The sequence below is a fragment of the Carassius auratus genome, chromosome 38 (assembly GCF_003368295.1).
Source record: "Carassius auratus strain Wakin chromosome 38, ASM336829v1, whole genome shotgun sequence".
Classification (NCBI taxonomy): domain Eukaryota; kingdom Metazoa; phylum Chordata; class Actinopteri; order Cypriniformes; family Cyprinidae; genus Carassius; species Carassius auratus.
The window spans coordinates 8,035,064-8,049,661 of NC_039280.1; the positions used below are offsets into that span (position 1 = coordinate 8,035,064).

Genomic DNA, 14,598 nt, shown 5'->3' on the forward strand with positions numbered 1-14,598 from the left:
CATGTTTATGAGCATGTTGGCTGTGTAATTCAATTCAGCACACTATGTGGACAAGCTTTTGCGTACACACAGATACACAAGCTTTTGCGTACACACCAGCATGCTTGTATTAGCCAATGTTTGAGTATGACGTGGGAGTGTGTGTGTGTTTATATCATTTTGTGGTGCGTCCGTGTTGTAAAGCAGGTAAGACAGGTTTGTTCTTTAAAAAAAAGAAATCCTTTCAGCGGTCACTGCAGAGGACACAGACCTGAACCAACATGTCATGAATGTGTATGCAAACGAGGAGGGGAGGGCAATACATCTCAAAAACTGCCGTTTGAGAATAAAAACAGAAACGGTGTGCACAATTGTCTTTGTTTGGGTGTGTGTGTATCCAAGTGCATAAGTTTCCACAAACGTGTCTTGTGGTTGGCATGAAGAGATGAGTGGTGTGTATGTTGGCATGGATTTTGGCACATGGAGGATAGTACCGGGAAAAACAAAAGTGTTCGTCAGCTCGTCAGATGGCTTTAGACTACTAGGCAGGAAGCACGCGTATATGGTTATATTTAACGCACAGATGTTTAAGTTAAGCAGTGTGTGTGTTCGTCTGACTTTTTGCAGGCAGAATAATTCTCGGTCTGCATACATGTGGACAGAGCCAGTACAGGCTTGGAGATCAAAATAGTGTGTGTTACAGGGCATGGAGAGGGCATTGGCTCTCACACTTGTTACTTGAGCTCAGTTAATGCCAGCTGGAGGGTCCACAAAGCTCACTTCATCCCCACTGAACCTGTATGTGTGTTCACTAGTGTTACACGGTAAATTCAGGACACTTTCTCAGTGTGAATTCAGCGACTGATGATCATTTTTCTGTGAATAGGACAAGATATTTATGATAATGTGTTGATGAGTAAATTATATTTGCGGTAATATCTGTGTGTTTTTGTGACATTTTTCTCTTCTGCCCCATGCAAAGCAGTGTGAGTGTGTGATCATTTTCAAATGTGCTGATCTGAGGTGAATGTGTTTGTGTGTGTGAAGGTCAGCAGAGGTGCTGATAGACAGTTTATATTTGTTGACCTTGGAGCGTCCTGAAGACTTGCATAGTCAGAGTCCCAACGCGCTCTCCCTGCCTCATCCCATGTGAAACAGAAACCTTTTGCTGTACTCTCACGTTCCTTTTGACCAAAAAAATACATTTACTTGGAACATGCATTGTTTAATGAAGATTTCTCAATAGTCATTCTATAAAAACCTTTACGGACAATTCTCCTTTGAAGATATTTAACAGTAGTTATAAAAAAACAAAAACAAAACAGTATAATTTAGCTTTAAAGCAATGATTCTCAACAAGAGAAAATTCCTTGGAATATTTCCAGTGGGGTCTTGGGATGACTTAAAATATTTAAATTAATAAATTATATTAATATGTGACCCTGAACCAAAAAAACAGTCTTAACTTGCGTGGGGAGTATTGTAGCAATAGGCAAAAATAAATTGTATGGGTCAAAATTATAGATTTTTCTTTATGCTAAAAATAATTTTAATATTAAGTAAAGATCATGTTCCATGAAGATATTTTGAAATTTCCAACCGTAAATTTTCATATGATTAATATATCTCAATATTGAAAAATTCACACTTAAAACGGGTCTTGTGGTACAGGCTCACGAATATTAAATAATCTGACTCTAATCTCAAATAAAAATGCTAAAATATAGATCAAATCAAGATGTAAACTGAAATCATAACTTTCTGAAAATTAATTTATGCACAGCTTTTATAATTACTTCCTTATTGATGATTTATTTAATTTTATTTAGATTATTAAATTAAACATTTATATATTGGACATTGAGAGTCAAAATGTTAAATGCGTAAAATATAAAATTGCAATACACAGAAAATCAGCAGCAAATATAATAATAAAAACAAACCTGGATGTCTGTCAATTCCCAGCCCTGTTGCTATTATCTTTCTTTTTTTTTCCAAACACATGAATGTAAACTTGAATTGTGATAAATTATGAGAATATTATAATAACTCTTTAAATCAAATTCTAAAAGCCAAAGTGAAACAGATTGGCTGACTTTATGCAATTTTGGATCAAGGTGCACAATTTTCTATCAGTCCAATGGGAAAGTGATATTATGCAGTGCCTGAAAATAGTCCCAACTATAGTCCCAAATCGCAGCTTTTCATTTTCCGTCTGTTTTAGTACACAATGAGAGAAGAGTCAAGTTTTAAATAGGAAAAATATTGAAACTCTTTGGTCATTTTCGAGCGAGATGCTAATGGTCTAATCCGATTCAATGATCTATGCTAAGCTAAGCTAAAAGTGCTACCACCAGACATGGAGATCAGCTGAATGGATTCAAAAACGGTAAAACTCAACTGTTTAACTCTAGGGGAGTTGGAAAATGAGCCTAATTTCAAAAATATTGGAGTGTTCCTTTAATGTGTAAATGAGTGGTTCTTGGCAGAATAAGCTTTATAGTCTATGGTTAGCTTGGTCTGCCTTGGTGACCGACAGTGTGGACTATGCTGGTACAAAGAGACTAATCATAATAGTTATTTACATAAACTCTTAAAGGTACAGTAGCAAAAACAGCCTGTTTTTATTTAGTTAAATTAATGACAGTAAAACTAAACTTTGACTGTTTTTGTTGCAAGAAACTTTGGTTTGAATAAAATGCTACAGACGTTTATACAGTTCACTTTAGGATTTGATTGTCTGTTTTGGAGAAACAGCCTCCTTTTGGTCTCCTTCCCAAAACCAAATTTGAGAAGGCATAGTTTACAACAGAATTTCCCAAATCCTGTCCCACATTCTGGCTGATACTTGTAGCTGAATGCTGGCAAGAAACAATACCAAAACACCTCAGAAATAATAACTGGCATTTGCTGGTTTGGTGAGGAAAATTATCACAGCCACAGAATGAACAAACAAATGAGCCGTTGCATCGTAGAGCCTTTCCTGTGCCAGTCAAAATGTTCTTCGCCTCCCAAGACAGAAGTCTAAAATGCAGAACCTGGGGAGATGGTTTGTTTTAAAAATGTAAAATTCAAGTCCACCTCGTAAAAACATGTTTACTATGTGTTAATGTCAAACATATGTACTGATTCACTGCCCAGGCAGGAGTGAGGTTAAAGCGCTGGACGGCACTGAATGTCGAAACGCAGCAGATATATGATTGATTTAAACACAAGGCCCTGTTCAACTGTGTGTAACTGCTTGGAGTGAAACTCTGAATGCACAGAGAACCAGAGGGGTGTTTCAGCTCAGGGATTTCCTTTCCTCTCCACCCCCGCACAGTAATGAAGATGGATCGAGCCAGCAGCTCTGTTTTAAGGGTGCAGGGGAGTGAATATGTATCTATAGTCACTCAGCATACTCAGAATCAGCAGCATTTCTCTATACACACATATAAAACACCACAAATTAATGCTGAGCGCAGATGTTCATTTTGAGTTGGTAAAGATGGCGGTAGTGGTTTACCATGGAGTGTGTGTTTGAAACATTTGGGAGTTCTGAAGAGTTTTCCACTGGTTTTCGGCTGTTGACAGGGTAATCTATGATTGGATGGTTTATATGTGTTGACATGGAAATCTCTAGACAGATTGTGTTTATGTGTGAGACGTGAGTTTGGAAATGATCGGGCTGGGTGGACAAGTGAATTTATTTTTGTTATTTTGAATTCATTATTAACCACAAACATTTGGTTTGTATGTAGAAAGTTAAAGTGTTTAATTTGTACAATTGGAGTGCTGCATCCACTTTTTATGAACCTGCAAATGTGTGTGTGTGTGTGTGGATTGTTTGCTGGGTTCAATGTGAGGAAAAATAGTTTTTAGTGAATAAATCAAATCAGCCAGGTAACTTTATTAAAGAAATCTACTGCAACAATATTCGTTTTAAAAACCTATGATGATATGATGCTCCAAAAATGTTTCTTATTATTATTAAATGTGGGAAATGGTTGTGATGCATTTTGTGTGTGTTTTTCTTCAGGATTCTTTGATGCATAAAATTTAAAAAGAACAGAATTTATTTAAAATAGAAAGTTTTTGTAATATTATGAATGTCTTTTCTGTCCCTTTATTGTCCCTGATAGATCTCCCTATTGTCCCTGATAGACCTCAAAATGTATGGTAGGGTAAATACTACGTATTCATAATACGTACATTATGCCCAATAATTTTTTTGCCAAATTCACCCACCATTGCCTAGTGTTGCCTACTTTTTCACTCTATAGTTACTTGTATCACTGTTATTTTCTCCCCGTTTTGTGTGGCAATTTTACTTTGCTGTTTTGTTGCCATATAAATGCATGCAGTACTTTCAAACTTAAATAATGAAAAGCTCTCCCATGGAAATTCCCTCTCCACACACACACACACACACACACACACTACACTCCCTCCATGCTGTGGTTTCTCTCTGTCTCCAGCAAGTTCAGTCTCCCTTGTGTGTGTTGCCTTTGTGTGTGTGTGTGTGTGTATGTTGGCAGTGAGTGATGTTGTCATACATCTTAAGATCCCCAGCTTGCATCTGAATCCATAGAGGGATGTGTGTGTTTGTTGGCATCCATGCATTTGTGTGTGTGTTACTTCTTCTCAGACAGAATGTGTGTTAGTGTTGTTAAAATGAGGTCATCTGCATTGTGTTTAATTTTAAACTCAATGAGTGTGTGTTTTAACTATCACATCAAATGGTATTAAATAAAATATGGTAAAATAAAATAATATTTTAAAATCTATGAAAATCTAACGAAAGTAATATATTTTATAGGTATATGTACCTGCTTGGTACATAAATGGTTGTGCTTAGAAATCACATTTGTTTCTGTGACAGCCATACTTTGTAAAACATGTGTCCATGCCTTTTAAGCCAATCAGAACACATAAACAATCATAAATTATTTTTGGCCGTCAATCTTTGTCTGTATTCATGGGCAGGGTTTGAAACAATTGGGCAGTCTGTCTATCTAAAGCTTGTCTAATTTTTTTGTTTAGTAGTGTTATTGTTTTTTAATTATTCATGCCATGACAAAAAATTGCATTTTTATTGCCAAAACAGTGCAAAAATGTGTCTTTCTCTGTCTCTTTCCTTCAGGGTCAGACTGTTTCTTTTGCTTCCGTGTCTCGCGTAGAGGAGGTGTTGTACGTCTATCAGCCTCTGTGCATTGACACATATGGGCCGCCCGTTCCAGAACTGGATCAATTGGGCCGATTAGGGTAAGAATCTGTTGCATTTTGCTAATGCGAATTCTATAATGGTAACACTTAACAAAAAGGTTTCATTGGTTAACATCACTAAACTGCATTAGTTAACATGGACTAACAATGAAAATTTTATTTTGGTCTCACTTTATTTTGGGGACCAATTCTCACTATAAACTAACTTTAGCTTTGATGTTGGCCTCAATAAACTCATAATTTGTTGATATTTAATAGCTGTAAACATATAGTAAATATATGGTCATGCAATATGAGTCATTAATATGTGCTTTATAAGTACTAACAAACCAGTAGCATTTATGCTAGCAACACCTAGTTACCTTTTTTTATTTATTAATCCATTTTAACAAAGGTTAATACAATACTGTAAAAATGCATAGGTTATTGTTGATTCATGTTAACTAATGTATTAATGTTAACAAATGAGACCTTATTGTGAAGTGTTACTTGTATTATATTATATTACATTACATTACATTACATTAGTATGCCAGTAAGTTAATAGGCAGGGTTACTCCATCCCAAACAGAAAATTTTGTCATTACTCATTTACCATGTCGTTCCAAATCCGTCAAAGCTTTGTTCATCTTCGGAACACAATTTAAGATATTTTGGATGAAAACCGGCAGGCTTGTGACTGTCCCATTGACTGCCAAGTAAGTTACACTGTCACAGTCCAGGAAAAGTATGAAGAGCATCGTCATAAATAGTCCATCTGCCATCAATGGTTCAACCGTAACATTATGAAGCAATGAGAATACTTTTGGTACACAAAGAAAATAAAAATAGCGATTAAAACTGCGTACACTATTGTGTCAGCTGTGACACAAGGATATGTTTTGTATGTGTATTTATGCTTTGATTTGAAAGAAAACAGCGCACCCGTGCAGCACGGCTGACACAGAAGAGCGCAAGTTACTTGCGTTCCGCTGATATTTACAAAAAAGGCACTACAGTGATGCAGAGAGACAGAGGAGACAAATTGTTGAATAAAGTTGTTATTTTTATTTTCTTTGCGTACAGAAAGTATTCTCCTTGTTTCATAACATTTCAGTTAAATGATGGCAGATGGACTATTTTGATGATGTCTTTCATACATTCTGGACCTTGACAGTGTAAGTTACTTGGCAGTTAATGGGAAAGTCACAAGCCTGCCGGTTTTCATCCAGAATATCTTATATTGTGTTTCAGAAGATGAACTAAGCTTTTACGAGTTTAGAATGACACGGGGTAAGTGATTAATGAAAAATTTTCATTTTGGGGTGGAGTATCACTTTAAAAAAGACTACATTTTATTATTATTGTTCCCTTTCTGTTGAGAGTGTGTGTTTGACAGATATAAATGACATCTTATTCAAACAAATAAACCACATTTCCCATGGTGCACTGCTCCCAGGGTAAAGGCGAAGTCTGCTGACATTTTTGTCATGCTTGCAGTTTTACGCTTGACTTAAGTTTAACTTTGTCTGTAAGACACACTCTTCTCAAACACACAGTCTTTGAAGCTAAATTTGTGTATATTAGGGTATCTCATTAATGCAATGATCTTTATTCTGCAAATGCTATTTACTATATCCTACCGCTATAATAATTTCTTAATAACCTCAACATGCTCCTATGAGGTAACCTGCTTTATAAAAAAAACACAGCTTATATTAGCCTAGTGATGACTTTTGTATTAAAGGGATAGTTTACCCAAAATTGAAATACTGATGACAGAATGTAAATCTATGTGTGCACTATCTGTAAGAATTTTTATGTTGAAAAATATAATTGTTCACCTTTAAATGCAAATTAAGCTTAAGTTAACCGTGACATCCATTGTAAGTGTGTTTTGGTCACAGATGCTGTTGATAGAGCTTAACTTGTATTGACCCCCCCCCCCCACTACCACATAGATAGATACACACTGGAATCTTCAGCAGAGGATCTTGTGATGTGGTTTAAGCTGAAAAGCAGAGGACAGGAGAAGAAAAAGAGCGAGGGTTATGAAAAGAGACGATAGGGTGGATCACTCTCTTTGTTTCTTTTTCTCTTACATTCTGAAATCTTCTTTTTTTTCTTTCTAGATTCAGTCTTTTGAAGTCGAGAGCAGACAAGTCTCTGAGTGTTTGTGTGTATGTGTGTGTCTGTGTGTGTGAGGTTGACAGAGAGACAGATTGTTTTTTGCTATTTGTCTTAGTGTGTTTTGACAGTGAGTTAGTGGAGATTTATGTTGGACTGGTTTGTGTTTTTGGAGGGTCATGTATGTATTCACTTCCTCCTCACCCTCGGGGCGAACCCCGTCCTTTGTGCCCCCCGTTCTGTACCTGTATAAATACAGATTGGGTGGGGCATTTTATTAAAGACAGCTGTGTGCGATTGCGTCTTGAAAAGAGGTGATTGGGTTGAAGTTTTCTTTCTTTCACACAAAATGTCTTCAAGTGTGGTCAGCTGCATATGTGTGATGTGTGCATATTGTTTGAATAGAGGCTTTTTTGTTGTTGTTGGGGGTGGGGGGTAACTATATGCCTTAATATGTTCATGTTCTCTTACAATATTGCATAGAAATATATATCAAGTTTTGGCTTTACAAGTCTCCCTTCATGGATCAGTAATCTTCCCATCAAACCATCTCAGGACACACAAACACATATTCAGTCAGTGATGAGTGATGTCTCTGGTGAGTTTTGAGACGTGTCTGCAGAGAGTTGGATAAGGTAATTAGTTTAAGAGGCATTTGTTATTGGACAGGACACAGCTTGTATGCAAGTCTGTGTTTGTTTGGGTTCAGTAAAATGTTTTAAAAGAAGTCTCTAATGCTAACCAAGGCATTTATTAGATGAAAAAGTAAATGTTAATATTATGAAAAAAATTAAATAACCGTTTTAATAATAATATATATATAAAATCTCACCTATTTCTTTGATAGCAAAGCTGTTTTGTCAGCAGCCATTACTCCAGCCTGTGTCCTAAACTCTCTGAAACATGCTAGTTAAAATGCTTCTATTTTGCATTATTTAAAAATGTTATGCAGAATTTATTTTCGTTTAAATATAAATGAAAAGTTTTCACAAGTTCCTGAATATCTTAGTATAATTTTCTTTAGGTTACGTGGGGCAATTGCCAAGGACTTGTCATTCATTTCCATGCCAATGTTTAGACTACTACTACTTCTACAGCAACACACTTCGCCATACATGAAGTCATCTTGTGCTAGACAGGAAGTAATCCATCAGCAGGTCAGAAGAGGGCACATGTGTGAACAGGGTCAGTAGCTTTATTATGTTTTTCGACATAAATCTGGTTGATTGTTGTTTATTTAGGTAATAAAGAACAAGAGGTATTGTGAATATAACCATGCCCAAGGCAAATAGTTAAAACCTAACATCTACTACTTAACAATGAAAATATAAAGCACACAGAATTTCATTTGACAATTTTATTAGAGTAATTCATCAAGTGTCATAATTCTAGAAGCTCTTCCTGACATATTTACTTTATTTAAGTAAGCTTTAAACAACTAAAAAAGGTGTTTCACATGTTTAGTGTTTTGCAGCACAGCTGAATTTAACCAATTTTTTACCAATCAGCACTAGGGACCAGACCTAGTCTAGAAGGGTCAATGCCTGCAGACACGTTTTCCATCCATTCCTCCATCTCTTCTTGTCTATAAGGCTTTCTTTTTTTGGAAACTGCATCTCTTCTTGGCTGTATGGCTTTTTTTTTTTTTTTGGAAACTGCATTTTGAGATTTGATATTTGCATATGCAAACAGGCCTAAAACAAAGATTCTAGCCTTGGCTTTAAGAGTAAATTTGGCTTGCAAATGGCCCCTGTTTCTGTGTGTAAGAGGTAGCAAGAGAGGGCTGAACTTCTAAAACATACCCCTAGGGTGCATTGTGGAAAAATGGACAAACTAAACTTGTTCACCTTTTCGCTCTCTCTCTCTCTCTCTCTCAGTCCACATATTTGATTGAATTTTGCATTTTACAATGATGTGGCTTTTCCTTTGAGCAAGGAATCTTCACACATGATCACCCAGATGTATATGGGTGTGTGTTTTTGTTCACCTCATTCAGAATCGGTTGTTGCGTATCTCTTTAAAGCATAAACCATGCTACACATCTTCATGCATTACAGATACACGCTGCCTCTGTAAACAGCTATAATTTCGGACCAGTAGGTTTTAATGACCCAGGTCGTCTCTTGGCTCCTGCGTAGATGAGTTTGCTCTCTGAACTCTGATGAGGATATTTGTGTCATGGATGAGTTGTAGTTTGATATATGTGCTACTGACATAGCAGTGTGGGCAACCAGATCTGTTTGAGGAATGTGTGTGTGACACTGACCCTGTAAAAATGACAGATTGACCAGCAGCTGCTAGAGAGTTTTCTCTGCTTTTCTAAGGGAACATTTCTGTGCTGATTCCTGTGCTAGGAAAGTCTTTCTCAACTTATATTAGGCATTAAAGATTGGCAAGACACGCAGATCCCTCTGACGGAGAAACACACACATACACACACCATCATCACCACACTTTAATTTTGGATTAATCACGATTAATCGTTAGTAATAATCGCTAGTATAATTAGTAATTTATTTAACTTTTTTTTTCCTAATTTTTTTATACAAAAAATGTAATTTAGTTTGTGAGAAATATACAGTCCCATTTGTTATTACAAAAGATTTTTACTTAAAATAAATTCTTTCACTTTCAGAATCCTGACAAAATGTAGCATTATTTAGCATAGTTTCAACAAAGATATTAAGTTGCACAACTGTTTTCAACGTTGATAATAAAAAAAAATGTCTTATTTGGTGAAAGCACAAAATCAGCATATTAGAATATTGAATTGAAGGAACATCTGACACTGAAGACTGAAAATTCAGCTGTGCCATCACATGAATAAATTAAGTTTCAAAGTATATTAAAACAGAAACAGTAATTTTAAAATTTATTGAAAATTATTACAATATTTTACAAAATTTACTGTATTTTTGGAGACTTCTTTCAAAAATATATTGGGGTCATTTTTACACAACCACAACCAAAATTATAAGCCCTGCAATTTATGGAACATAATTTACCAAAACAATATATGTAAAATATACAGTTTATAATATACAATTTATTTATAATTTGCAATTAGTTTGACCACATGAGACTGTCCTTGCAAAGTTGGAATTGCACCACTTTATAGAAACAGACACTGGAATTGTAGGCTACTCTAACAGGAGACAGTCCTTGTCCTCCGCAAAATGCGCTACACACATCTGAATATTTGGGTTGAACTGTTCCAGAACAGTGTTGTAAATACAACTTAACCACTGGTTTCTAGTTGTGTCCTCTTTTGGAAGGCCAAACAAAGTAGCTTCACTTTTACAATGAAACACACAGCGTCTCCACAACATGGCGGCAGCGGCAACCGCGAGAATCAAAGCTACACCGCCTCTCTTTGCATGAACATTTGGGCAGCTTTATGCAAATCTTCCCACATTGTGATGTAGACATGTGGGGGCATGTTAGAATGAGCTGTTTAGGAGAGCGTGGTTGACTCTTAACTTTTATAAAGAATATCTCTCTGAATTTTAGACTTTATTCTTTGCAACTATACAGCTCTTCTTTATATTTTGCACCAACAGCTTGTAACACTCCTAAGAGAAAGGAAAAATGTAAATAACATCATATGAACGATTTAAAAAGTGCTAACAGTGCTTTACTTAGTGGAATGATATGTGTGGTTTGTGGATTAATGATGGAGAACTGAAGCAGCATTCAGTGTGCATTAGCTCATGGTCCAGCGCTTCAGTAATCTCTGTTTGTTTAGAAAGTGTGTGAAGCTGAGAGGAGCTTAAGTGTTTCTGATGATACCTGACCCACTCTATCACTCTCCTCCTCTTCCCTCTCTCTCTTTCCATTTTCTCTCCTTCTCTCTGTAGTATCATATTACAAGTAATTTTCAGTTCTCTCATAATGAATGGCCGCTGTGGACTCCAGCTGCTGGAGAGTTTTGTGGTGCTGGGCTAGTGTGAGATCTTACATTACATTGTATTTAGATGATTGAACATTACAGTATTTATAATGTTACAAAAGATGTTTCAAATGAAAAATCATTGTTTTGCACAAAAATATTAAGCAGTACTGTAATTTTCAGTACTGGTAATAAGAATCTGCATATTATAATGATTTCTGAATGACCTTGTGACACTGAAGACTGAAGTAATGGCTGCTGAAAATTGAGCCATCATAGAAATAAGTAACATTTCAAAATACAAAAAGTAATTTTAAATTATATTTCACAATATTTTTGATCAATATTGCCTTGCTGAGCATAAGACATTTTTCAAAAACATTTTAAAAAAATCTTACTGACTTCAAACTTTTGCCCAATATTGTATGCTATATAACATTATATTTTGAAACAGTAAAAGAACAGCTGACACATTTTTGTTTGATAGATTTTATTTCTTTTTTTAAATTAAACAAATTTGTTCTTGTCATTGTGAAATCCGTGGACTCATGCATGTAAAACAACAGAGCTGCTCCCTCTAGAGGATTAAACCCATTATACTCAAAACCAGAATTGTGGGTTTGCAAACCACTGTTAAGCAATTCACTGTTACACCTAATCATCTTCTCTCATGTCCAGGTATCTGAATCATGTGCGCACAGCGTCTCCGCAGGATCAGGCTGGTGGTTATTCATCAGGACTGGCATGCCATCGTGCCATCCAAGATGCTTTCAGTGGCCTCTTCCCCTCATGATATTATAGAACTACAACCACTGCCACTCCATCCGTTCATCAGTCTTCCTAAAGACTCATTGACAAGCAAAGGGAGAGGCTTTGAGTGTTTGGATGCATAGGAAAGATTCCTGTGAAGGACTCCACTCAGAATACCCTGGAGTTTATGTTGAAGAGTGACATAAGCTTTAATAGGTGTACAGATTTTTTTTTTTTTGTGATAATTTTTGTAATGCTTTTTCAGTTAAATAAACTTTTTTTTTTCTGTGTGTCAGTGTTGGTTGTGTGGTCGTCTCAAAGAAATGCAACAGCTCTCACTCATGGAATGATTTATTTAAAAAAAAAAATTAAAAGAACAAAAAAACTAAAATCATTTTAACAGGGAATATATTCAGTCTGTCGGATCCTCACACTTCTGTTTCTTAGGATTCGGCTCTTCTAAAACATCTGTGGAGGAAAATAATTTTAGCAGAGCTGTGCACTGTGTATGTTTTTATTTCATGTTAAATACTGCTGCACAATGACAATAGTAAATGTGAGAGTCTCTTACCACTGTCTTGAGTGTGTGTAGAGTATAAGACCCCTCTCGGCAGTGTAAAACTCACACACATCATCTCCTTATTGGGTGCCACATTCCTCACCAGGTGCACAGAACATTGTCCTTGCAGGGAAGTCTTTAAACTCGCCTCAGCCCGCTCCACTACATCCCTCTGAGCATCATCTTCCTTGGAGAACCCGTAGCAATGCACCTGTGGCAGGTTGTCAAGACTCTGGTCTGGCTCCGGGCCCAGCAGACCTCTGAAGGCATCGAGGAACTCGAGAGCCAGTGCGGGGAGATTCATCACCACATGAATCTTTTGTGATCCCTTCATTAGAGCAGGCAGGCGCTCCAGTACAGGTCCCCGGATGAAGTCCCGTCCATCCATGTTAAATGATGTTATTTTTCGGTCAACCTTGTTGAGTTTAGCATTGTGCTGGAGCCAACGGAAGGACTCTGGGTTTAAGTCGTTAGCGAAGACCTCGCAGCCTCGACGGGCAGCTGGGATCGCGAACGGACCAACCCCGGCAAAAACATCCACTACAGTATCGCCACGCTGAAGAAGGGAAACGATGCGCTCATGTTCGGTGCTCAGTCGAGGGTTCCAGTACACACGAGAGAAATCAAATTCGTAAAACACACCATTCTCACGTACCTGAGAGAGGCATAAATGTAGATTACAGACAGATGTATCTTTGAAAACTGACTTAACTGAATATGCTGTCTCTTTATATAATATGAACTCACTTTTGCTACCATGTTACTCTCTCCTGCTAAAACCTCCATTAGGAAGTTTCTATAAGTGGAATCAATGGTGTTGGTCTTGTTGACCACACAAGTAATTCCTGGGTTCTTATCTATGATGACTTGACCTGGAAAAAAAAACAAAATGTCTAAATAAAAAGATTTAGACATCAAGAGATAGTATGCATTTTTAAACTCAAATAGATCATAAATAATTCTAAAATAACACAGATCCAAACCTGTACATGACATTCATACTTCAATGTTGGAAATAAAATTGAACCCCACTGATTTTTAAAATATCATTCAAAATATCTCTTTTTGTGTTTCACAGAACAACAAAATGCATACAGGTTTGAAATGACATGAAGGCAAGTAAACAATAATAGAAGCTGATTTATTAATTTATCAATTATCTTCTCACCAATCAGTTTTCTGTAGGGGAGCTGGTGGTCTCTCAGGTTCATGTGAGCGATGTGGCCCACTCTACTAAATCCTGATGTCACATCCTGTCCTTCAGGAAGTACAGCTCGCAGTATCTCCTCACTCTTAAGGTTCTCATAAGTGAGCTGCAGTTCATACTTCTGGATCTCCTGAGGCACCCCATACGCTTTCAGAGCTTCTGCCTCCTCACTGCCAAACGAATCTGCAGATGTAATGCTGTTTGGGTCCAATAGCAGCAGCCGATGTTCTCCTTCACTACTGTCTTTATTCCCATCTTCACAGAGTTCCTCAACAACCCGTTTGAGTCCTGGCCTCTGTAGTGCCACTTTCTTTAAACTCTTCACCACTTTGTTGAGAACACTGGTTGGTATCCGTATGGCAGGCACGCTGACTGTCTGACTGAAAGCTGCTCGGTCCAGGTCTGTCATGCCCCGGACTGTCGAAGGGGGCTTGTAGAGCCCCAGATCAGTCTGTGATTGGTCAGTCATGGCTTTCTGAGACTGGACTAGAGTGGCGAACTGGAGAGAAATTCTTGCAAATTGGTTTACTTTATGAAACTGAGAGACACAACTGCGATGTTTTTGCAACAGGAACAAAAGTCTGCCAGATCTGTTGGTCAGAGAGAGAGAGAGAGATTAAAAAAGTGTGTTTGTAATGAGACAAAAGTAAGAATTTGCAACCTTTTCGTTAATTCACTTACAAAACTATTTAAATAAGTGCACATTTTAGCAACAGACTGCTACACTTGGTAATAAACTACAAGTTTATCTGCTTATCCACGGAGCTTAAATCGTGCAATTCATTACATTAAAAGCATAACTTTAAGATATATAATATAAACAAATTAAACTGCTCACCCTCTCCAGCCGGCAGCCATAAGAAACACGCTTTACAGTACGTCATTTCTAAGCGACCGAGTCTT

General features: G+C 36.9%; 2 protein-coding genes across 4 annotated transcripts in view; one reads left to right on the plus strand and one right to left on the minus strand.

Moving 5' to 3' along the window:
- The window catches only part of mnat1 (MNAT1 component of CDK activating kinase), a 22,792-nt gene extending 10,507 nt beyond the window's left edge, over positions 1–12,285 (plus strand). The window contains exons 8-9 of one of the 2 annotated variants that reach the window (XM_026223806.1): positions 5,102–5,223; positions 7,296–10,047. In XM_026223806.1, the coding sequence (XP_026079591.1) occupies positions 5,102–5,223; positions 7,296–7,608 (435 nt within the window). In that variant the 3' untranslated portion in view covers positions 7,609–10,047. Of the gene's footprint in view, positions 1–5,101; positions 5,224–7,295; positions 10,048–11,857 lie in introns of those variants that run through there. The other variant, XM_026223807.1, reaches the window with a different exon arrangement.
- trmt5 (tRNA methyltransferase 5) lies at positions 12,263–14,590 on the minus strand. Of its 2 annotated transcripts, none has more exons than XM_026223803.1 (5): positions 14,534–14,590; positions 13,657–14,285; positions 13,236–13,360; positions 12,501–13,143; positions 12,263–12,397 (listed from the first exon to the last, which is right to left on the minus strand). In XM_026223803.1, the coding sequence occupies exons 1-5, from the start codon at positions 14,551–14,553 to the stop codon at positions 12,342–12,344; spliced, it is 1,473 nt and encodes a 490-aa protein (XP_026079588.1). In that variant the 5' UTR covers positions 14,554–14,590; the 3' UTR covers positions 12,263–12,341. The 2 variants fall into 2 exon arrangements, with proteins under 2 accessions (XP_026079588.1, XP_026079589.1); XM_026223804.1 differs by lacking the exon at positions 14,534–14,590 and adding an exon at positions 14,377–14,467.
- Between the last annotated feature and the right edge of the window lie 8 nt (positions 14,591–14,598).

What these genes read in the sequence shown, in the direction of transcription:
- trmt5 (XM_026223803.1), bottom strand. Translation starts at nt 14,553, where the DNA reads ATGGCTGCCGGCTGGAGAGG. An exon ending in CCCCTACAGAAAACTGATTG is followed by an intron (nt 13,361 to 13,656) that starts GTGAGAAGATAA and finishes TTTTTTTTCCAG; the next exon opens with GTCAAGTCATCATAGATAAG. An exon ending in TACACACACTCAAGACAGTG is followed by an intron (nt 12,398 to 12,500) that starts GTAAGAGACTCT and finishes TTTCCTCCACAG; the next exon opens with ATGTTTTAGAAGAGCCGAAT.